Genomic DNA, 23,543 nt, shown 5'->3' on the forward strand with positions numbered 1-23,543 from the left:
GAATGCAATTGATGGAAAAGGAAGAAAGTTCATTTTAAAGTCAGTCTTACCACTGCTGATTCAGTACTGACAAGTTCTTTGTAAAGGTCTTGTAGTTTAAAATATAATAATGACTTGGACTTGGACGTTTCAGTGCCTTTTTGTCTCTATTGTGATTTTAGCATTTTAACATTTAAAATTAAAGAATGGTTTTCATCTGGTGTTGTTCTCCCCCTTCCCCTTCTCTCTTTTGCCTTGCTCCTGTCACTTTACCTGGGAGATTGCCTCCCCATGGGTTCAAAACTAAGAATGCAATTCAAATTTTATAGTGCAATGACAGCTAAACTGCTACTCAGCCCTTCGCCATTACATATAGTTGCTCACATATTTTTTTTAATAGCAATGATATCAATCTAATACCAAGGCTGCAGTCCTATTACACTGAATTCAGTGTGTCAGGTTTTTTTAAGGAGACAACCTAAATCTCAGCACTACGTATTGTTTTCCATAAAATGTAGGTACATAATTTGTGACAATTCCTTCTTCAAAATCCACCTTGCCTGAGGGATGTCTAAACTTGTAAAGGAATGTGCTCTGCATATATTTAGAAAGTTAGATCCTCCTAACAGAGGGTACATGTTGTGCTCAGCCCTGAAACTCTTCCCTAACCAGCTTGTGGGCGGGGCTTGCCCTGCTCCAAGCCGGTGGTGACACAGTTATGCCAATGGCCTTTAGCCAATCAGCAGCGTGGCAAGATTGGGGGTATTTATTTGGCAGCACGACGTAGGGACCTCCTTTTGCTTTGCGCTGCCGAACACCGGCCCACCCATTAATTAGGTCGTGTTTGGCCTTGCTTTGGACTTTGGTTGGTCGCCTGTTTTGGAATGGGGGCCAGGTAGGAATTTTTCCCAATGTGGCAGATTGGCTGTGGCCACTTGGTTTTTGCCTACCTCTTAGCAATCGTCACAACTTTGTAAGGTTTCGCAGTTAGGCATTGGTTAAGGGCAGTGTTTTTCAACCACTGTTCCGCGGCACACTAGTGTGCCGCAAGATGTTGCCTGGTGTGCCGTGGGAAAAATTGAAAAATTCGAAAGATTTTAAAATAAAGTATTTTATAATTTTTCATATTTCTGTTTACTTACTATTTCATAATAAAGTAATTATAAAATACTTTCTTTGTGTTTATTTGATTCCTATTCAAGAGAATTACTTTATATATAGTCAATATAGGCACAGAGTTAACATTTTCTAATGGTGGTGTGCCTCGTGATTTTTTTCATGAAACAAGTGTGCCTTTGCCCAAAAAAGGTTGAAAAACACTGGTTTAGGGGAATGTGGGGAGGGGAGGTGCGGCCATCACCTGCCCCTCCAATGAATAGGGTATTCCGTTAAAGGAATCCGGGGGTCTGGATCTCGTCCGAAGCCCGGAGAGGGGCTAGGGCCATGCCAGGACCCCTGGGAACCCCAGGGGTGACCACCAGTCTATATGCATTGATGGAGCTCCCCCTGCTGGTTGTTTACCCTTCCAGGCTTCCTGCAGGGTGGGGCAGGAGCCAGATTTATTTTGATACTAATGCCTTAACCAATACCAGTCACATTTGTGTATTTTAATAAAGTTGTGGTCAAAATTTGCCCATTAACATTTAAACTAAATTCTGTCTCCACTGTGTCTTTATTTCCATGGGGGATGGGTTTTGAGCCCCAAAACCCAACAGCTTGCTCTATTTCCACCAGTTCATGCAATCCAGATTTCAGAGTTGCCTTTCAGTTACTTTCTTTTGGGTTCATGTGTGCGTACATACACACAACACCACAACCACCAGCAGCTAATGCGCACTCACTGTTTTCTCTGTTCCTCACTTGGTAAATCCTTTATAAATAATTCACTTTTGCATAACATTTTCTTTGACTATTGGTTGCCCAAGAGAGAGTTCCTGAACATGAGCAAACTGACCCGCCATCAAGCCCACAGAATCTTGAAAGTGTTTAGCCCCATCTCCTCTTATAATACATCATATTCCTTAATATCTAACAAGGTAACACAGTGAGCTCTGCAGGCATTTTTCTGGGAGATTGTTGCTGCTATTTTGCCCCAAAACTAGCTCCTCTAATCACTGTTCCATGTTTTAAAACAAAACAAAACTCTTTGATTCTAGAAAGGAGAGTGAACAAGAGACGGACAACACCTTATGCAGTCTACACAGCAAATGAAAGCTCCAATTTGTTGGGTTACAAATTATTATGAAAACTGAGCAGATAAGATCAAACACAACAGCACAGGATCCACCTTTATGCTGAATACACGAAAGAGTGAAGTTTATTCATCTCTGCTCCTATAATGTTAACTTTTGTAGCTTGATACTAAAGCAGATTTTCTAATTGCCAGTTGTTGATAATGACCTGCAGGGAGAAAAAATCACTGTTCATTTCACATCATTGTATGAAAGGTCACTGAGAAGTCTTTGTTCTTGGTTTCTGTCCCCAACCCCTTCCTGGGAACACGGGGCCTCTTCAGGTACTGTCTGTCTATAAACAGTAGTTTTGCTGCTTCTGTGTGCTGATGACTGATGCCTTGAATGAACACCTGTTGCTCTAATTCTTTATTAGTTTTCTAGTCTATAATTCATAGTAATCAACTTTGAGCTCTTTGGTGAAGTATTAGGGATTGCCTACTGCTTCACAAATTGTTGTACTTAAGGGCGCAGAAGAACATAAGCCTTTGAAACAATGAATTTCAGGCAAGGATAAATCCTATTTGATCTTCAGCATATTCTTACATTTATCAAACTAAGAATTTTTATTATTTGTGTCTAACATATTCTTTTACCCTTAGTTATATCACAGCGGGTGGCGCTGTGGGTAAAACCTCAGCGCCTAGGACTTGCCGATCGCATGGTCGGCGGTTCGAATCCCCGCGGCAGGGTGCGCTCCCGTTGCTTGGTCCCAGCGCCTGCCAACCTAGCAGTTCGAAAGCACCCCCAGGTGCAAGTAGATAAATAGGGACCGCTTAGTAGCGGGAAGGTAAACTGCATTTCCGTGTGCGGCTCTGGCTCGCCAGAGCAGCTTCGTCACACTGGCCACGTGACCCGGAAGTGTCTCCGGACAGCGCTGGCTCCCGGCCTCTAGAGTGAGATGAGCGGACAACCCTAGAGTCTGTCAAGACTGGCCCGTACGGGCAGGGGTACCTTTACCTTTTTATATCATCCCCTTGTGCTCATACTGTCTAATATTTTGAAGAAACAATATAAAGAGCTATCACAGCACTTGCTAATATTGCTTGTTGTGATAGTAATAAAAGATTTAGAGCATTATTGTTGTTTTCCATAGGCATACCTGCCCAATTTGTTTATTGCATTTCACTGGCAAGTGTGATACACGTCTGACTAGTGGGGTACGAGAGCTGAAAAAAATCACATCTTGCAATCAGTCCACCCCTTTGGTTTCAGATAGTATATGGGTAAAAGGTAAAGGTACCCCTGCCCGTATGGGCCAGTCGTGTCCGACTCTAGGGTTGTGCGCCCATCTCACTTAAGAGGCCGGGGGCCAGCGCTGTCCGGAGACACTTCCGGGTCACGTGGCCAGCGTGACGAAGCTGCTCTGGCGAGCCAGCACCAGCGCAGCACACAGAAACGCCGTTTACCTTCCCGCTATAAAGTGGTCCCTATTTATCCACTTGCACTTAACAGTGCTTTCAAACTGCTATGTGGGCAAGAGCTGGGACCGATCGACAGGAGCTCACCCTGCCGCGGGGATTCAAACCGCCAACTATGCGATCGGCAAGCCCTAGGCGCTGAGGTTTTACCCACAGCGCCACCCGCGTCCCTTTGTATATGGGTAGATGAGTCTAAAAAGCCCAGGACACAAATTTTCATGGCTATGGTGGCTCATTTACCAGAAGTAATGTATTTAGCATTAACTCTGGAAGCGTATACTCAATTTTGATTAACAAAGCCTCCTGATGTATATTGTGCTCTAGGAGATCTCTGCATCCAACCCATAACTCCTAATGAAAATGGAATATAACAATTCTGTTTTCCTTTTTAAAATTGTTTTAAAAGTTTGTTTTTAAAAGCATTTTGAAAAATAATAAAGCTTTTGAAGTATCCTCTTCCCAAACTTCAAAAATATGCCTAAGAACAATTTAGCTTGGAGTTTTCATTTACTTCATTCCACAAGGTTGAAAGGGAGACATTTTTACTGCTCCCAGTTCTCTCAGCACCAGTTGACATTTGATGGTGTTTCCTTGTCCTTTGAAGGCGGTTCTGTGCAGCCGGGGCTATTGCTCATCTACATGTTTTATTCAAAATGATGCTGACCTGCTTGCTGCGTCACACGCTGCCATATCATTTCACAGTCTTCCCCACTGTGTGAAACAGGCAACTCTTTCTACTGATCCAAAAGGAAAAGATGAAGAAATTCAGAAACCTGCTGCTATATTTGGAAAAACATATGCTACTAGAAATATGTCACATTTTGGTTTTGGAAACAAAATTGTTGGCATCCCCAACTCGTATCAGTGTTCAGAAAAAGCAGAGAAGCAAATGAAGGACTGGGGACCTGTTGCTATAGTGATCTAATGAATAGCTAGGCAAAAGACATAGGAGTCCTGCATGCGAGATGCTCAGTGCCCAACACCTGCAGTCTAGTAGGATTTAAGAGTAATGACTTGATGTGAAAGGAGGGCAAATGTAGCCTTGCAGCAGAGATGTGCTGCCCTTTTAATTTAGACTTATAAATAAAATAAGATTTTTACACAGTTTCCTTCCACTGCATTTCTTTATTTCATTTATCATTTATGTATTTATCTTTATTTCAAATGTATACCTTTCCAACCTAGCCAGGAGTCTCAGATAAATGTGAATGTAATTGTTACAGCCAAAATGCTTAAAAAAGCAATTCCTTAGAAGATGTTCCCTCTGCGAGTGAAAAGCAGCCACTTTTGCAGCATCAGACAGCACTGCGTTATTTGTTCAGATTTTTATACAGCAAGGTTTGGCCTGCCAAAGCTCTCCTGGCTATGCAGCTATTTCAAGCTCACAAGCACCTTTCCTAATGCCAGGCAGTGGCAATCCAGCCTACAATCATACTTCACTTTCCATTCATTCTATTGTGCCAATTTAACACTGTGCCAATGTGTTTCTCAGGACTTCTGTCTTGAATCATAGGCAATGCTGCCATGAAAAGGATTTCTGCTAATTGGATCAGTATGTTATAGCATAGCAATATGTTTACTTCGTGTGTTTCTGTTGCCGTTTTCTTGCCTTATTTCTTCCACTTTATAAGCAGCCTATATTCCTCCTAGCTGATACTATTAACAAGCTGGACACTTCCCTTACAGAGTATATCAAATGACAAATGAAATTGGTTGTATGCCTACCAGTGAGTTCAACAATAATGTTTAGTTTGTGTAATGAAGCTTAAGTGTATACTGACCTAAAGCTGAAACTTGTCTGTATTGTTAAATCCTTTCCCCAGGGTCGGTGCTAGTGTTCAGTTCAGCTGTGAAGACAATTATGTGCTCCAAGGTACGAAAAGCATCACTTGTCAAAAGGTGACAGATACGCTGGCTGCTTGGAGTGACCATAGGCCAACATGCCGTGGTGAGTAGTGTTCATTGGAGGGAATAGGGTAGAGCACTGCAATTACTCATGCCAGTTGAAGTGTATCATAAATTGAATGAATGGTATTATCCAATCTTGTTCTTCATCTGGGTTCTCTATTATTTTGAACATCCTTTAAGATTATGGACATGTTTGACAAAGTATGTAAACTTGAACTGTTAAGGTTTGCAGGGCTGTTCGCCCACACTGTCCTATGTGTGGGCCAAAGACACATATGTGATATGCATAATCTTTCCAGACACACACATTTTGAGCAACAAGGATCATGCACATGTCTGCTCCACGTAGATGTTAAACCAAAGAGGAAGTGATTCTAGTGCCCCTTTCCATATTCAGTATACACTTTGCTAAACAGATCTACAGGCCTTCTGTATGTCATTTGCTGCCTATTTTTTTTCAGTTCATCTTTGTTTTGGCTACACTTTTGTACTGCTGGAGCAGATCCCATCAGCCCTAGTGAGTGTGGCCTGTGGCTAAGGACAATGAGAATTGCAGTCTAATTCTGGGGCGTGTAGACTGGATTTTGGGAAGTAGGGTGGGAGTACATGTACAATAGGCATCTATTTATATTTAGTGGCAAAGCATGACTAAAGATCTTTCAGAAGAAGAAAAGAGGAAACAGTAAAGAAAGCCCAAATTTCTCGAGCTGCAACAGTTTCTCATGTCCAAGTCTCAAGAAGGTACTAATAATACACTGAGATTGTGTCAAAGACTTTTTGGGTCCAAGCACTTTTAAAAGAATTCTGAGCACAATGTTTAGTTTGACTTTTATTTGTTTGTTTGTTTGTTTGTTTAAAAGCATTTCTAAACTGCTTAATATTTAAAAGTCTCTTAAGTGTTTTACAAAAAAAAAGTATAAACACAATTAAACAGTAACAGCCTCCCCCCATAAAACAGCATTCTAAGAACAGATTAGAGACAGGAATTCAGTAAGAAAGGGGTCTAATCTTATGGGTGAGGAAAAGACCTGCCTTTACAAGACATCTGAAGGAACTGATCGATGATGCTTTATGGAAGGCAGAGGGAAACGGCATTCCAGAGTGCAGTGTCAGTGGCAGAAAATTCTATAGGGCTATGAATAAAAGTTTCCCATGTGAACTAAGTGATATTACAGGGCTATATGGGGATAGGCATTCTTTCAGGCAACCTACAACCAAGTTATTCACAGATTTGAACATTGGTAACAAGTTCTTGAATGTGGTTGGGGGACAGACTGACAGCAGTGTGATGCCTTTAATATAGGTGCAAAATATGTACACCTGGTGCTCTCAACAACTTGGCCACAGCATTCTGCACAGCTGTAGCTTCTGGAACACTTTCAAGGAAAACATGATATAGAATGCATTCTATTACTCCAGGTGTGTGGTCACCAACACACCAGCATCCATATATTATCCATATTGTGAGATGCATCATGCAGTTCTTCAGAGGGAAGATCTGTCTTATATCAGTCAGTAATTACTGTGTTTCAGTTCTAAGACAATATTCATAATTACAACTGTTACAATATGCCAAAATTTAAAATTAATCCATTCTGACTTTCTTTTAGGCTATACTTAAGGGGGGAAATATGTTTCTACCATGTAAATCACAGATAAGTACTATTTTACAACTTTGATCTTCACTGAAGGATCACTAACACTTTAAGTAATTAGCTGACTTGATCTAATTCATCCTCTTGGTCTTATAAGGAAACAAACTGCAAGGGAGAATATTGATTCTTGGCTTGAGTTATGCTTTTGATTCTGGCATTTGTGCCAATCTCATTCTAGAGAAGTTAGCCAAAAGCTGCATCAGCTCATTACTTACAGAAATTGAAGCAATATTACTATCTTGCTGTCACCTGAACAAGTGCCACGACTTTGTGTAATTATAGACATGATGCTTTTTCTAATTAAGTGTACTTTACAAACAGCACAAAAACATCTATTACAATGCTTCACAGTGTGAGTAGCTGCCAGTTATAAAACTCATGTGAATGAATGAAGCCATGGATAATTTGCCATTTGTTTTGAATTGTCCAATTCATGGATGTTTTAAGAAGCATATGGTGTAGTCCGTTGACAGTGTGCACTGTACAGCACACTGTATAGAATGGATAACAATCATATCAAGTAGTTCTGTACTAACTTTCACACTGTAATCAATGAGGATTAAGTATGGGAACATAATGCTGGTATCCTTTGTTCAAAATGACTGTACAAAATAAATGAGATTTATCAATTGGAAACACATGGATGTAAGATTGCTGTTAATTATAACCTTGCAGTCTCATTTGCATAACTGAGACTCCTCACATTTTTATCACCTTATATTTTCAGTTTATGATAATATATGCATTCACATTTAAATAGATCCCAGCTAGGTATCATATGGGGATGCAGGTGACGCTGTGGTCTAAACCACTGAGCCTAGGGCTTGCCGATCGGAAGGTTGGTGGTTTGAATCCCTGTGACGGGGTGAGCTCCCGTTGCTCAGTCCCAGCTCCTGCCAACCTAGCAGTTCAAAAGCAGATCAAAGTGCAAGTAGATAAATAGGTACCGCTCTGGTGGGAAGGTAAACGGTGTTTCCGTGCACTGCTCTGGTTTGCCAGAAGCAGCTTAGTCATGCTGGCCACATGACCTGGAAAAACTCTATGTGGACAGATGGGGGATTCTAAAATTTTCCACTCCTTGGGCACATTTGAAAAAGATGAAAATTACTGAGGCCCACTCAGTCACAAAATTGTGGTTCAAGGGCAGATCCAGTCAAAAAGTGATGGGCAGAGGTGCAGTTTGGCATGATGAGCTGGTAACCAGTGCCATCATTTTTAATTGAGATCTAATGTCTCTTTGGAAATTGTAAATTCTTTGCTACGGTGATTTCCTTGTGGCAAGGAATTTGTAATTCAGCCTCCCCATTCAAGGCAGAATTCAAGGTGGCTATTTATTATATATCTTCCTCCCCACACCTCCATTTTTTACTCAAGTATTTTTTATTAAGCTGTTGTTTCTCTATCCCTTTCACACAACTCATAGCTTGTTCCTGCAAAACTACCAATTTCTTTTATCTGTCCTTCCTGCTCCTTCTACATTCACTTCTTTCCCCCTATAACAGCTGCCTTCTCAACCCTTCCTCTATGTTTCCATTATGACTAATTACTACGTATGTGGAAAGATCAACCTTTTGTTTCTTCTAATGTCCTTCAATATCTCTAGACCATTCCCCCCCCCCCCCCCCCGCTCCTTGGTCTTCTCTGTTTCCCAGTTATCATTACTGTGTACCACTTTATCTACGACCACACAGGCTCAAACAACCAAGCCAACAATTTAGTTCTCAGTGGTGGTGCTTTCTGTTTCACCTCAACTGGTGAAATGGGACATGCCACCTTGTACAGTTTTATTGTATTTATGTCATATTTCTGTAAAACACTTAAGAGACTTTTAAATATTAAGCAGTTTAGAAATGCTTATAGATAAATAAAATTAAAATTAAAAGTTGAAGTCAAAAAGAAGAGTAATCTTGTGGTTTTGGAAAAAAAGAAATTTGTGCCAATTTCAACATATGGCCAGATTGTTTATCAGTATGTGTGTCCTAAAATTTCTTTTTAGAGGGTTTGAACCTGAACAGAGTGTAATGCAGTGTCAGTGTATTGTTAGCACATTCACAAGACTTGGATGTGAGAAACAAAAGCAGCTTGTGAAATTAAGATTTTCTTTCATGTTTACTTTTTTCTTCTGAAAAAAACACACCAATCAGTTAAGTTTTGCCTCCTAATAATGATATATCCCTATTGTACATGAATCCTCCCTGTCTTTTAGGATACTATTTTATTGTTTTTAAGATGTATTTTTGTAAAACACTTAGATAATCTTAAATATTAAGCAGTTTAGAAATGCTTTTAAATAAATGTCTCACCATGTAGAAAAAGACTTGCTCAGTTTGCGTATTTAATTAAAAGGTATGTAAGCTTCTGAAATACTCCATATTTATAACCAGGCATAGGCCTCCAAGCAGGGATAATATAAATACATTTGTGTTGTGCTCTATTACATATTGTCTTTAGATTGTTCTGAAAATGAAGCATCATTGCAACAAAAATATAGTAATGAATGGAGAAGATGTGGAGTATGTGCAACAAGCAAACACACACACACACACACACACACACACACACACACCAGCCTCACCCAACCAAATGTTCTCAGATGTTCTTGGACTGGAGTTCCCATAATCCTTGACCTTTTGCCATGTTGGCTGAGGCTGATGATAGTTGTAGCCCAAAACATCTGGCAGCCACTATGTTGAGGAAGCTGAAGTACTCATTCATTCTACAAAATCATCCCCATCACCTAATAGTTTTGAAAACAAACAAAAATCTGTGTGAAATGCATGCATTTTGCTATCCACTGTTTCACTGCCACTAGAATCATTATGAATTTTGCCACTGATGTCAATGTTATTAAGAGGTACGTTGTACACCTGCCCTTGGTAGGTGGTGGCAGTCGGTTTTCTTCTTTTAATTTTGTTTGCCAATTTGCCTTGAAATAAATCTCCATGTCTGAAGCTTACCCACTGCTTTGATGCTTTTTATGCTTCTAGCTAGAACATGTGGTTCCAACCTCCGTGGACCAAGTGGTATCATCACATCGCCCAATTATCCCGTTCAGTATGAGGACAATGCACATTGTGTGTGGGTTATAACAACACTTGATCCAGGAAAGGTATGCTTCCTCACTTTGTAGGCTTTCGAATGATTACATAGAGTTAATTGAGGCTTGCTTGCTTTTTTAAAAAGAACATTTTTTTCTTTTCTTTTTTTAAAAAAGAGCACGCTCTAATTTATTGTCCGTTAGTTTTTACTTTGATAAACTACAGCAGTGTAAGTGGCATTTGAACAGTATTGACTGCAAATTGTGTGGGTTTGCTATCAAATCCAATATAATAATTAAAAAAATACAGAGGGGGAAAATATATTTATTCATTGTTTTGTTCATTATTTCTGTTTCTTGTGAGGCATGGTAATAATGGAAATTAAAGTTAGTATTTTGTATTTTCCATTCCAGTACTTTTTGGTCCGAATATCAAAATGTATAATAACCTTGAATAATTGGTTTCAACACCCCAAAGTCTGACTGGTTTGCATGCAATAGCAGACATTTTGGTTCATTGACATGGCTAAAATAATTTAATAATCAGTATTTATTTTTATTTTTACTGAGTCCGTCTGTAGGAAGCAATTTGTTTAAAGATCATGGTTTTATGATAAATAAGATGGAAGGATCTGAATCCATAAGGGCCGACTATAAATAACTGAAATAAATAAATAATATGTGTGTTAAACTCGCATGTGTGATACAACATAAGAGAAGAATTTCTGCAAGATCAAAGTTCTAAAGAGACAAAGGTGATACAGTATAATTTCAATAATTCATAAAATTAGTGTAAGGTTTCTACTGTAACTAAATGTGTTTTAAATAATAATTTTCATTTCAAATTGGATCATTCATCAAGTGTGTTGCCAATCAAGGGAGTAGTAAAGTTGTGATAAGGTGGGGAATATAATGTCATGCTCATATGTTTGCTGCTTCTGTAGAAATATTTAGAATATCAGCACTTGTCCTCAGTAAATGTTTTTCATTTTGCTTTATTTCTCAAATCTCCTGTGGGTCACAGAGATAGGTTTTGGAATGTATGCCTGTCAATTCAAGAAGTTCTCACATGTGGGAAGTAAGGACTAGAAGTGTAGTTTCAAAACTCGTTTCCCCTATAGATCACTTGACAAATTCTGATTAAAAGGCGAAAGTTTTATATGATCTGAAGAGAAGCCAGAGTATGACTTGACAAATTATGAGAATCTCAGTGGAATGAATGTTTCTGGGGTTTTTTTCCTGCATAACTCACATTTTAATAACTGTAGTCATGCCTCTTGGATGTTCCTTTTCTTGTGAGCAAAGTTCTGTGAAGTTGGGTATAACATTTGCCATATGAAGGCTCAGGTCAAATTCAGGATTCATCCGCCTTCTGTATTTGGATGTATGGTGATTATCCTTTCCGCAGACCGCACAAATGAACGTTGTGAATCACCAGTAGTTTCAACAGATCGCAGTTTGCGAACCGTTTACTAGGCAAAAAAAAGAGGATTGAAACCAATGAAGATGTATCTGTTGTTGTTTTTTGCTGAGCATGCAAGTCTACCATGTTTGGCAGGCAAGGAATTTGCCGCTTTCCATGTGACTCCAAAATGGAGATCACTCTGTGGGGAGCATATTCTTGTCCCAATGTTCGAAAAACTGTGATGGAAGAGTCATCACCTCTATGCAAGGCACCACTATCCTCTTGTTCCCTCAGTGTGGCCTTTGCCTAGTTGTTCATTTGCAGGACTGAGTAGGGGTTTTTTTAGGGGTTCCCTGATTGGTAGACCCCTCTTTTTTTCATCTATTCCATTCTGTGCATCTTAGGCTGTGGCTGGCAAGACATGTGTACAGGAAATCACAGGTGTGCTGAGGGGCACCTGTAAGGTGAGGGATGGTTCCAACCCATGTCAATGCTGACTGGTTAGAGGTGCATTACAACTTGGACACCCCTACAGGCTGTTGGACATACCTCAATGAATGCCAACTGATGGGGTGGGGCTGCCCCCTTGGCTCCTCTTCAGGATCGGGCAATGCAGGAGTAAGCTCAGTCAACTGGCTGCCAGGTAGATCTGCCCTTTCACAGCGATTTGGCAGTTTGTTAGTTGGCTTAATTTGCACTGCCTACACTATTAAGTAGTTCTTTCTCTGCCTCTTGCAGATTTGTTATTAATCAAGCTATGACCCTTTAAGCCCATTCTGGTTGTCACACATTTTTATTGCAGTAGGGAAAGGGCAATCTGTTTATCGCTGCATTGTATGGCTTTTAGCATTACCTTTGTCTCTTGCAATACATTTCCCCATCTCAGTTTTACCCATATCCTGGTTAATCCCTCTGTTTGTTTCAAGCTTCCGTCATTCATCTTTCCCAGCACTCTACTTTCTTAGTAAAATGGGAAATCTGCTGTACTTTGTTGAGATGAGAAACCTATTTCAAAAATAGTCCCCAGTGTTCTGCAAGTGTATCAAGTTGAAAAGGGGAACAAAAAATCTAATAAAAATTGGCAGTTTCATAACATGAAAGACAACTTGATTCACTTCTGAATGAGGTTAGAGGACTATTATCTTTTCATTGTCCTTGAAGTACCATTCCTGTATATTTGGTAGAAGGCTTGCTGGACCAGGCACTGTGAGCCTGGGCCATCAGGGCATGGGGTGTGCAAAGGAAAAAAGAATGACAAGACCAATAGCATGGGATCAAATGGCCACAACTTTATTGATTACAGATGTCAGTAGGATTTGGCATAGGCATTGGATGTGTATCCTGAATCACCCAACCTGTCTGCTGGGTGATTGTTCCTTTAGGGTCGATCCTAGGTTTTAGATTGCCCTATGATGCGGGAGGCAGTGGAGGACAGAGGTGCCTGGCGTTCTCTGGTCCATGGGGTCACGAAGAGTCGGACACGACTAAACGACTAAACAACAACAACAACAAATGATGCAAATCAGTTCTAGGCAATCCCTCCAGAACACCATATTGGGAAGTTTCATGGCCCCAAAAAACTTTCCATAAAATGCCCATTTGGGCATTGGACAGAATACATCCCCCTGGACCCCTTTAACAAGGGATCCTGAAAAATTGACCAATGTACACTACTCTGAGCCACCCCTTTTTCAGACTGAGAGTCCAACCCATTGCCCTTTTCTGCCAATGGGTTGTGGCAATTGCTATGAGGTTGGCAAAACCTCCTGAATAGGCCCAATTTGTCTGCAGATAAAACTCCTTCCTGGCCTCGAATACAGTGACCGAATACTTCCCTAGCAAGGTCTATCACACGTCTCACCCATTTCCATTCAAAATGGCAAAGCTTTTGGGTGGGAGGGACAAACGTCCAGTGTGTTAACTACACTGCTGTGAGTGGATCCCTTACACTCAGCTTCAAAGCATATTTCCAAGACTACGCTTGGCTTCAGGGTGATAGAAAACTGTGTCCTGCCTGCCACCATTTCTCAATCTAAAGCAGTATTCAACATCTAATTCTGGGGTATTAGAGATACTGTTTCAATTTTCCATACAATTTTGCAGAGACCCTACTGTCTTTATTAAATCCAATAAAACTATGTGGTTCAAGTGTAAAAATGAAGGGACATGAAATCTGACACCCCCCCCCCCCAAGATAACACCCTTTTGGAGAAAATAAAAAAATAAATTCCTTAAAGGTCATGGTGGGGGAAACTATGTTTACATAATTTTCAAAAAAGCATTTAGTAAGATTACCTTGTATTACAAGATTGGGAAAAAGGAATGAATAAAAACCTGGCATCAGTTGGCCTTTATCCTGAATGGTCATCTTGTGTTCTTACTCATATAGAAATCAGCAGAGCAAACTAGGATTTCTCTTCTATGCTTCATTAAGCATCTGCTACTTTTCCAAGGCATTATCTTTTTCTGTTTAACTGTAATGAGCTTTTCAAGTTTGTTCTCTACCTGTTTGGAAGTATTTCCTTTTAATGCTCTGCTTATTTTGAAGGCTTGCTACCTTACCTTGGGGCCTACTAATGTATCTGCTGATCACAACCCTACTGAGCCATTTCTTGAGAGTTCAGCTGCTCACAAATAGTTTCTTTGCAGTGGTGTTTATTTCCTGATGGCTTCATCTAGGCCATGCTGCAGGTGTTTTAATTTGTAGCTATTTCCTAAGATAGTTTAGCCTTCACTCCTTTGTGTTTTGTTTCTCGCTTTTTCATATTTGCCATCTTTGGATAATTTCCAGAAGCCCAACTTCATTTGTCGCTACTCTGGGTTTTTTTGCTCAGTATTTGTGCTATACTTCCAGTTTGCTTCAAACACGTTCTTCTGTCCCCTACTGTTTTGGTTCCCTCTTCCTACTCTAACTGAAGGAGTCCTGCTGCTTTCACTATTCCATGCAAACTTTACTAACCACTGGGACTCTACTTTCCAGTCCATAGGAGGGCCAGGTGTGGTGTCATTTCTGGCAGTGATTCTGAGTGTAGCACATTACTCTCCTGACTGGTTAGAGACTATGGGATTGTTGCAGCTGCTGTGGGATAGAGTGATTCTTGGCTTAATGATCTGTTAAATAAAGGTGTGCCCTATTTGCAGCTTTGCCTGAAATCTTTGTCTGCTTTAGCATAAACCATGTATGCCAAGCAAATTCTGGGGCTTCTAACAAATGTTTTTGTGTTACTCCTGCAAATAGAAAACAGTTCACTAGCTGTTCCTATAAAGCAAAATAAGGCCTGCAAGCCACATCTTTCGCACATCAACACCTCAAGAAGTAGTCTCAGACTGAGGGCCCTGGTTCAGTTCCTGAAACTGGTATGTAGAGCACAACCCATATTTGTCACTCCACAACAGGTCTGACTGGAAGAGATTGGTAGTTTGTTTTACCATCCTTGTTTTATCAACAGTTAGTGCTGCTTCACACACCAAACTGGAGGTTTAAGTATGTTGTTTGAATAAATTTATGAAGTTTTACATATGACAATTGTGGAAAAATGAAACAGGGAATAATAGTGGATTGCAAGCTCAGTCATATGATAACATTGTAAATATGGGCTGAGCTGTGACCTGGCACTATGATGAGGCTATCATATTACCTCTCTCTACAGTGGACAGATCTACTCAAGCTACAGTTACATAAGCTCTGTACAGATCCCCTCAGCCATGTTGTCATGACTTCCTCATATACATATATGCAGCAGGTTACACTTTAGTCAGATCAGCAGATGTCTTATTCACAGGTTTCGTTCTAGTTCCTAGTCAGGAATGGCTTTCTTATGATAGTTTGGTAACATGTGAATTGGCTTTTGGAAAGCCACCTTTGAGGACTACTTAAGCATCTTCATTAGAAGAATGTAATAATATAGACAAATACTATTTTTTTGGGGGGGGGGAGTGCAGACATAATCCAATGAAGTAATGGATGAAATACTGTCAGTAGGCCTGAAAGATACACAAACAGCAAACACACAAATATGTATATGGAAAATTTAAAGTTATGAGGCCTCTCACCATGAATTTCTTGCTTAACCCATTTCTATGAATTGTTAATCAGCTGGGTTTTTTTAGCTATCAATACTTTAACACAGGCTTCCTCAACCTCGGCCCTCCAGATGTTTTTGGCCTACAACTCCCATGCTCCCTAGCTAGCAGGACCAGTGGTCAGGGATGCTGGGAATTGTAGTCTCAAAAACATCTGGAGGGCCGATGCTTTAACAAATATGGGGGGGGGGGGGCAAAAGATTTTGTCTAGGGAGTTGCATGTCCCAACTTTCCAAAGTCAATTTTATGTGTTTTTTTTTAATGTATTATCAGGTTGTTGGCTTATTTTAAGCCACACTGAGACTTCCCTTTGGGTCAGAAAGGCTGAATAAATTTAAAAATAAATATACACAAAATATACACAACTGGATCCAGAAGAGCATACAAGGCTGGTGGGAAGCTGACGATATCCTGCTCTTCCTCCTGGCACCTCAGCCCCTCCAAACGCCTAAGGTTTAAACACCCTGTTGAATGGAGCAAGCTATTCTGCAGAGGTATGAGAGGGAAGGGGAATGCCCCCAAATCAATTAGAGGCAACTACTGTGAGCTCCCTTCCATACACCCTAAAGCAGCCCATGAGGACTGACTGTGAATATCGGGCATGGAATGTTGGCTAACTGTTCCTGGGTTGGCAGTAAATAGGATGGGGGGACATGGAGTGGGCAGAGGCAGAGAATAAAGAGGTGTTGTTTGCTGGCAACCTGAACAGGAGCGGTCCACGCTGCAGGTACCACTTGGGCTGAATGCTGACAATCCCAGCAATCTCAGAATGCACATTATATATAGCATAAAGTGGATACTGACAACCATATTTATAAGCCTGTGACAATTTTTGCCAGCATATCTGAATTTTCTGACATTCACAGAATTCACTTGGGATTATCTAAATTCACCAAATTTCAGCATTCACTGTAGCATAGCTAGTAGTGGAACTTAGTACTATAACTTTTTTTTTTTTAAGAGTACCCCCCTCTCTTTAAATAAGTTTCTTATAAATTATATCAGTACCAACATTTTAAAAAGGTTTGTGATATCAGATGATTCTATGTGCATTTGCACTGAAAATGTTTCGTTCTGTGAAGCAGCTTTTCGCCTCTGGTATCAGAAGTACCTTGGAGATATATTTTATTCTAGGTATTTGTCTTGCACACAGCAAAAACAGAAGAAAATGTGTGCCAAGTCATATTCTCCGTGTCTATATTAATGTAAGGATTTCCATAACTCATGCATATTCACCTCTGACTATGGGCAAAGATTTGTTTTCAGTCAGTTTAAATTAGTTGGGATAATCAGTTTCAGTTTTTCTTCAGGATACTGTCTGCATTCTGATAAACAGCACTCCGATTATGTTAATCTTTCCTACTGTTTATTTTAGGTCATATGATAATGCAACAATCAAGGGAAATTTGTGTACATTTAGTTCTTAATAATATTAGTAATGATGATAGTAATATTGTGTATTGATTGTGGAGAGCTGTCAAGCTTCAAATAATAATAATAATAAACATTGTTAGCCTCAATAATATTGAACAGAAAAGGGAAAAAAAGTATCAAAATAGATCAAAGACAATTATTTTTTAAAAACCCTGATAGTAAAATAACTCATAACTCATTAAGGGGTCACAAAAATTTGGTTATGCTTTCTGCCTTTGGTGGCAAGGGGGCAATTTTGCCTCGCTCCTAAGAATAGGGCAATTAATATGTGGCACTGCAGACATTGTTGGGTCCAGCTCCCATCAGCTTCAGCCAATATGGCCAATGGTGAGTGCTCATTTCCGGCACATGGAGGCAAATAGGGCGCATGGGCCATTCGGTAGAGCATGAGTTCTCTTGAATCCTTTCATATATTTATGCTGACTGTGGGCAGAGTCGATTTTCAATATATAATCAGTGGAAGTTTGTTTATTTTAAAAGCAAGTCAAACCCTCCATGTCTATGACAAGATTTTCCCTCCATGCCTATGACAGGTAATGACAGCCATGCTCAAGTATTGGGATGAAAAAAAAAGATGCCACCCACATACATTTATATGAAACCTAGTTTCTTTTGCATTGTTTACATGCAAGGCAAACAATTTTGTGACTAGTAGAGAGCCTTGGGGCAGGCCATCTGTCTCTTTCTGATTCTGCCACTCACATGCAGTCTGAAACTGCCATTGCATTGCCTGGGTTTCAGAATGTTAGCAGCCTAGCATGACATGATTTTAGACAGGCTTCATAAGAGACCAAGATGCCAGACAGTTTCACACATTGGTGTCAAGTCGAAACAGGTTAGCTGCAGATGTTAAGGATTTCTTTCTCCTTTCCTCCCTCCTGCCATCCATTTGAAGAAATTCTTACTGAAAAGTGAATTTATGTATTGGAGAATCCAGGTCCATGCATTCCATGCCCTGGAAATGGATTATTATGCCCTGAGATGTGGGGTGGGTGGAGGGTGAAGGGGGGACTATAACTAGTAGAACAGCCTTCACCACCCTGGTACCCTCCAGATGTTTTGGATTAACACTCCCATCAGCATGGCTGGAGTAGAATATAATAAAACATTTAAAACAAAAATAAAAAACAACAACTTTGTACCTATTTATTCATTTTATGGCCAGTAACTCCCTGGGTTTCTTAGTATCTGTTGGTTCATAGAGAACAGCTTAGACTGCTATGGTGAAGTATTATACAGACATCTGCAGCTTCCTCAGCCCCCCCCCTCTCTCTGTGTGTGTGATTTATTGACCTTATATCCCACTCTTCCAGTGATCTTGGGGCTGCCAGGAGACTGGCACTAAACAAGACTAATGCAAAGGATCAGACTGCAAAATAGCCATTTGTTGTTGAGATTATAAGGTTCATGCTAAATTAATTGAGCTTATTTCCCATTGAAACCAAACCAGCTTAGCCTGGGTGCAAACTATAATTGAGCAACAGCAGCACTTTTCACATGGCAATTCAGTGTACAACCTATGAAGGAAGAATGACAATATGTCTGTTGGTGCCATCCTCAATCTTCCCATGTATAACTGATTTGAACCACAGAACATGCATATGGTCAAGCTGCGCCTACAAGCTCTGCCCTGCAAAAATGATGGCTACAGATTGAATAGACACTTGTCCACAGGCTTTGTGCAGAATATCCGCAGTTGAAACACAGGGGATGGATCCAGCAGATAGTCTCATAACCCTCTCCATGTGTGCTGATTGCACATAAATTGTTGTGTGAAAGGGGCTGGTAACAGTAACACTATTTGCATGGGGGGGGGGTAAAAATTGAAAGTACGCCTTTGAATTTGCAAGTACAGTAATGTAGTTGCTTAATTGTACTCATTGGTTGATTTTTGTTACATTCATTAAAAAAAATTCAACAGTATGGTAAGCAGAGCACATTCTGCTTGATCTATTGATATACTTGCTCTGCATCTGTGCTCCTTTGGGTTCTTTCTAGATGCCATAAGATCACAATCAAATTTAGTTTTATTAGCAATAATTATTATATATAGGTTATCCTTGATTGTTTCTGTAGTCCCCCCACTGTTGATTGAAATGAGAACTGTTATTAAATTACACCTACAGACAGAAAGAGGGAAGTCTAGTCTATTAATTGTATTTGTGTAATGAATACATAGTTCTGCATGGTGCCGTTTCAGATTAATGATATGAGAGTTTGGACCAGCTTAGGCCTGAAATATCTGCTACATATTCAGAGGAAAATGGATGTGTGATGATGCCATCAGTTTACTAGAGGAAAGGGCACAATACATTTTCATAGTGCTACATGGCACTTAAAATCATAGAAGCATATAATTGTAGAGTTGGAAGGGACCTCAATGGTCATCTAGTCCAACCCCTTGCAATATTATTTATTTTCTTTTTTCCCTCTGGGGAATATGTTAATGTATTTCACCATATGCATCATTCAATAACAGACTGATCCCGGGGCAGAGATATGCTTTGCTCTCATTTCTTCCCATGCAATGGGGGGGGGGGGCAAGAAGTGAGACACACTGGACTCAGCTATATTAGCAAAGAAACAGTGCTTTATATGTGTTGTTTATGCATTCTAACACTGTGACACCAGATGGCGCTGTAGAGTTCCATTTTTGCCAACCCGATTTCTCATACAAAGTTTGCAATGCATTTAACTGAAACGTTTCTAGATCCAGCCACTGTGTAGCACGGGCCTTGTTAGAATGTAGCTTTAGGATATAATACAATGTAGGTTTTCCCTGGTTGGCTTGAAACAAAGTATTAAAAACACAATGAATAAAATTTAAAAATTAGCCGTAGATGGCCTTGCTTAGAGGCAGCATAATATAATTTACTGGGAAAACCCGGATGAGTTAAAAATAATAATAATCTAGGACAATAAAGCAGCCACCAGGCAATCTTCTCTGTTGAGGTTGTTCCAAAGCAGAGATCCACCGTTACCAAAAAGGTCATCTCCTTTATCACCCATCTCATTTCATTTGGTGAGGGCACCCTTAGCAGAGATGCCAAAGAGATTCTTTATGTTCAGGCAGGCATTTTGTAGGAGTAAGTGATCTTTCACGCAGCATAGTGCTAAGCTCTTTGGGTTTTTATAGTTTACAACCAGTACTCTAAATTGAGCCCGGAAATGGATTAACCCATAAAAATCACAGTGGTTGGGTGGTTGTTGTTTAGTCGTTTAGTCGTGTCTGACTCTTCATGAGTGACCCCATGGACCAGAGCACGCCAGGCACTCCTGTCTTCCACTGCCTCCTGCAGTTTGGTCAAACTCATGCTGCTAGCTTTGAGAACACTATCCAACCATCTCGTCCTCTGTCATCCCCTTCTCCTTGTGCCCTCCATCTTTTCCAACATCAGGGTCTTTTCCAGGGAGTCTTCTCTTCTCATGAAGTGGCCAAAGTATTGGAGCCTCAGCTTCAGGATCCGTCCTTCCAGTGAGCACTCAGGGCTGATTGTTGGGTTAGAGTCAGACATTATTTAAGCACTGTCCTAGAGAACTTTGTTCTGTATTTCTCCCCTTTGAATTTCTTGTAAACAATGCACTTTATTGTATGTCAAAAAATGTATACAAAATATTGGATAAGATAATTCTAAAAAGGAAGGTGGGGAGCAAAGGCTAACATAGAGCACAACATCCAGAATAATAATAATAATAATAATAATAATAATAATAATAATAATAATAATAATATAATTTTTTAAAGCACAACATTGCAAGAATTCTGCAAATTTGGCGTCAATGTGGAAACAAACAACCCCCCCCCCAATGATTTACACCAGAAATTATTGTTTAATGAATTATCTTGGGTACATTGTTAAATACCGCATTTTTCCGTCTATAAGATGCCCCCATGTATAAGATGCCCCCTATTTTGGGGGACTCAGATTTAAGAAAGTGGGGGGGAGATGGCCCATGTATAAGACGCCCCCTAATTTTTGACATTATTTTTTAGGGGAAAAACCTAGTCTTATTCACGGGAAAAATACGGCAAATAAACATTTGTTTAAAAGTGAAAAGACACTTGGGAACATATTGGGTCAAGCAAGACATGCCACATCGCAGCAAGAGGGCAGTCATAAGACTGAAGAGTATAAACATTGGCACTGCCTGGGAATAAAATAAAAGGGAAAATATGTGCTTCGGAAGTTACCATGGTGGTTACGTCTGAAATGGTGATACGGTTCTTTGAACAGGGAGCGATTCTGTTGGCTCAACAGCCAGGAAAGTGCAAAACCCAAAATATGCTCCGTCTGGGAGGGGCAGATTAGGTAGTTTTTAGTAGGAATTCACAAAGCGTAACTTCCTCAGATTTCCCTAGTTCCAGCCACCTCTAATCAAGGAAGCTGGAAAGAAACCATAGTAAGGGCAAAAAGCACGCATTTGGAATGATCATTTGAATGAATCCCATTTGCCTGAGGGGAAAAAAGTAAGGGAATAGGCCAGAGGAAAAGAAAACTTCCCTGAAAATAAAATAACTAGCATACCTAGGAGAAAGGATGTTACATCCCTCTGCTGTGAAGCTATTGATGTAAGGGGTCACTGAAAACTGATCACCCAGTTGAAGCCGTTCTGTCCATTTGACCACTTCATTCTGCTGTTTATATAGAACAGGCCTTAAAAGTCTCAGAATCATACTCTGTAAGTACACCAGTGACTGAAATGAAGTTCACAGCAGCTAATGCAATGCATGAGCAACATCGTGCAGGTCAAGGAGGCCTATATAAGTCTCAAAATGAATAACTATAAGCTGTTGATAAGCACGGAGAGCAACAGATTGCTGTAGGTTTCCTAACACAGGCTGGTTTAGGTAAATGTTAGTCCTATCCAATTACGGTGTCAGAGACGCATTAAGTAGAATAATGTGTTCATTCTCAGCCAATCTGTCTCTGACAGATGTAGATCAATTGCAGTGGTGCCATTAATTAGCAATAATGACTAGGTAGTTGAGCAGATTTAATTCTGAAAAAGATTTGGTTGTAAAAACAAAGTGATATAAAACTAAAGAGCAGATCAAGTATCGTCCCATTCCACAAGACAATACTGAGCAGTTTCCATTGTTTCTCTGTCAAGCCTGAACTACATTTAGATGTGGGATTTATTGCCTTAGCTTTGCTACTTATAATGTAGATACTTCTGTCCCAATTTACAACTTTCCCTTTGCACTACAGTGTCTGTTGCATTATGGAACTGTGGCTTTTTCATCACTATACCTGCAGGCCACTCTAAATTTTAAATGGTGGGGGGAAACGGTATACTGTTATACCATTCCAAATTTTGTAAATGCAAAACTCCTGTGATTTTCCAACTTAATGGGGTTGCTAGCAGATTTTTTTTCTTCTGGAAACAACAAACTAGGTTCCACTAGATTTCCAGAAGTGGCTTTTATGCCATGTGAATTGTTGACAATGGAATACTAGATTGATATTACTGGGTATAGAAAATTTATTATTTTTTTGTTTAAAGTTATGGATTATTTTTATTGAAATGTTTTTAAATACCGTTTGCATATGACCTTGAACATTTTTTTTTAAAAAAAAGATTAACAGTGTGTATGTAAAATAATTTGCTCATTAGTTAGTTCTGGTGCATTGTAAGCATACACAATTTGGCTATATATAGTGTTCATTTGACTCTTTCATTATAAAAATTTAAGCTATTACACTGCTCTATTCCATTAAGGCTTAAAATATGTATGTCATTTGTACATTAGGAAGATGAATGGAAGGAACTTAGTAATACTTTATGAGTACTCAGAAAGCACAACAAATGATACAGAGGTTGAGGCACATGTAGTTGTGTTGCTAAGATTGTTATTGTGCAGCAGTAGAGATGGCCTACATAATCCATTCCCCCCTTAGTAGCCTCTGAACAGAGAGAGGGAAACAAAAGGTTAAAAGGCAGAAGGCTGCCTGAACATGCAGCCACATTAATTAAGAGGTGCAAAAAAAGAACAGTCTGAACATAGAAAAAGAAATTGAAGAAAGACAAAAATGATGTATAAGAGAAGGGTGAAGAAAGGATTCATGACCCAATAAGTTCAGGTAACATGTAGAGTCACTGATTAGGGATGGATGGATCAATCTTTTTCCAGTCCTCTTTCCATTTTCAACATGTTCATTCATAAGTCTGTTCCGTTCTTTGCAGTATTCGTTGGTGAATATTTTATTTTTAAAAAGTATCATGGAAAATGTGTGCTTAAAAACACTTCTTTGCAATAAGATATTAAAATATATTTTCAATCTCTATGTATCAATTTGTAAACACATTTTATATATAAAAAGCAAAATGGTAATGTATTTTTGTATTATTATCTTTCGGAACAAAAAAATGTTTTGCAAGATTCAGACA

General features: G+C 39.7%; 1 protein-coding gene across 4 annotated transcripts in view; it reads left to right on the forward strand.

Annotated features, from left to right (window-relative positions):
* CSMD1 (CUB and Sushi multiple domains 1) overlaps window positions 1–23,543 on the forward strand; it is a 949,787-nt gene that overhangs the window by 653,102 nt on the left and 273,142 nt on the right. For all 4 annotated transcript variants that reach the window (XM_083729648.1, XM_083729649.1, XM_083729651.1 and 1 more), the window contains 2 exons: window positions 5,455–5,579; window positions 10,182–10,303. In XM_083729648.1, coding sequence (XP_083585774.1) covers window positions 5,455–5,579; window positions 10,182–10,303 — 247 coding nt within the window. The remainder of the gene's footprint in view (window positions 1–5,454; window positions 5,580–10,181; window positions 10,304–23,543) is intronic.

Source organism: Podarcis gaigeae, assembly GCF_964106915.1.
Source record: "Podarcis gaigeae genome assembly, chromosome: 3".
NCBI lineage: Eukaryota > Metazoa > Chordata > Lepidosauria > Squamata > Lacertidae > Podarcis > Podarcis gaigeae.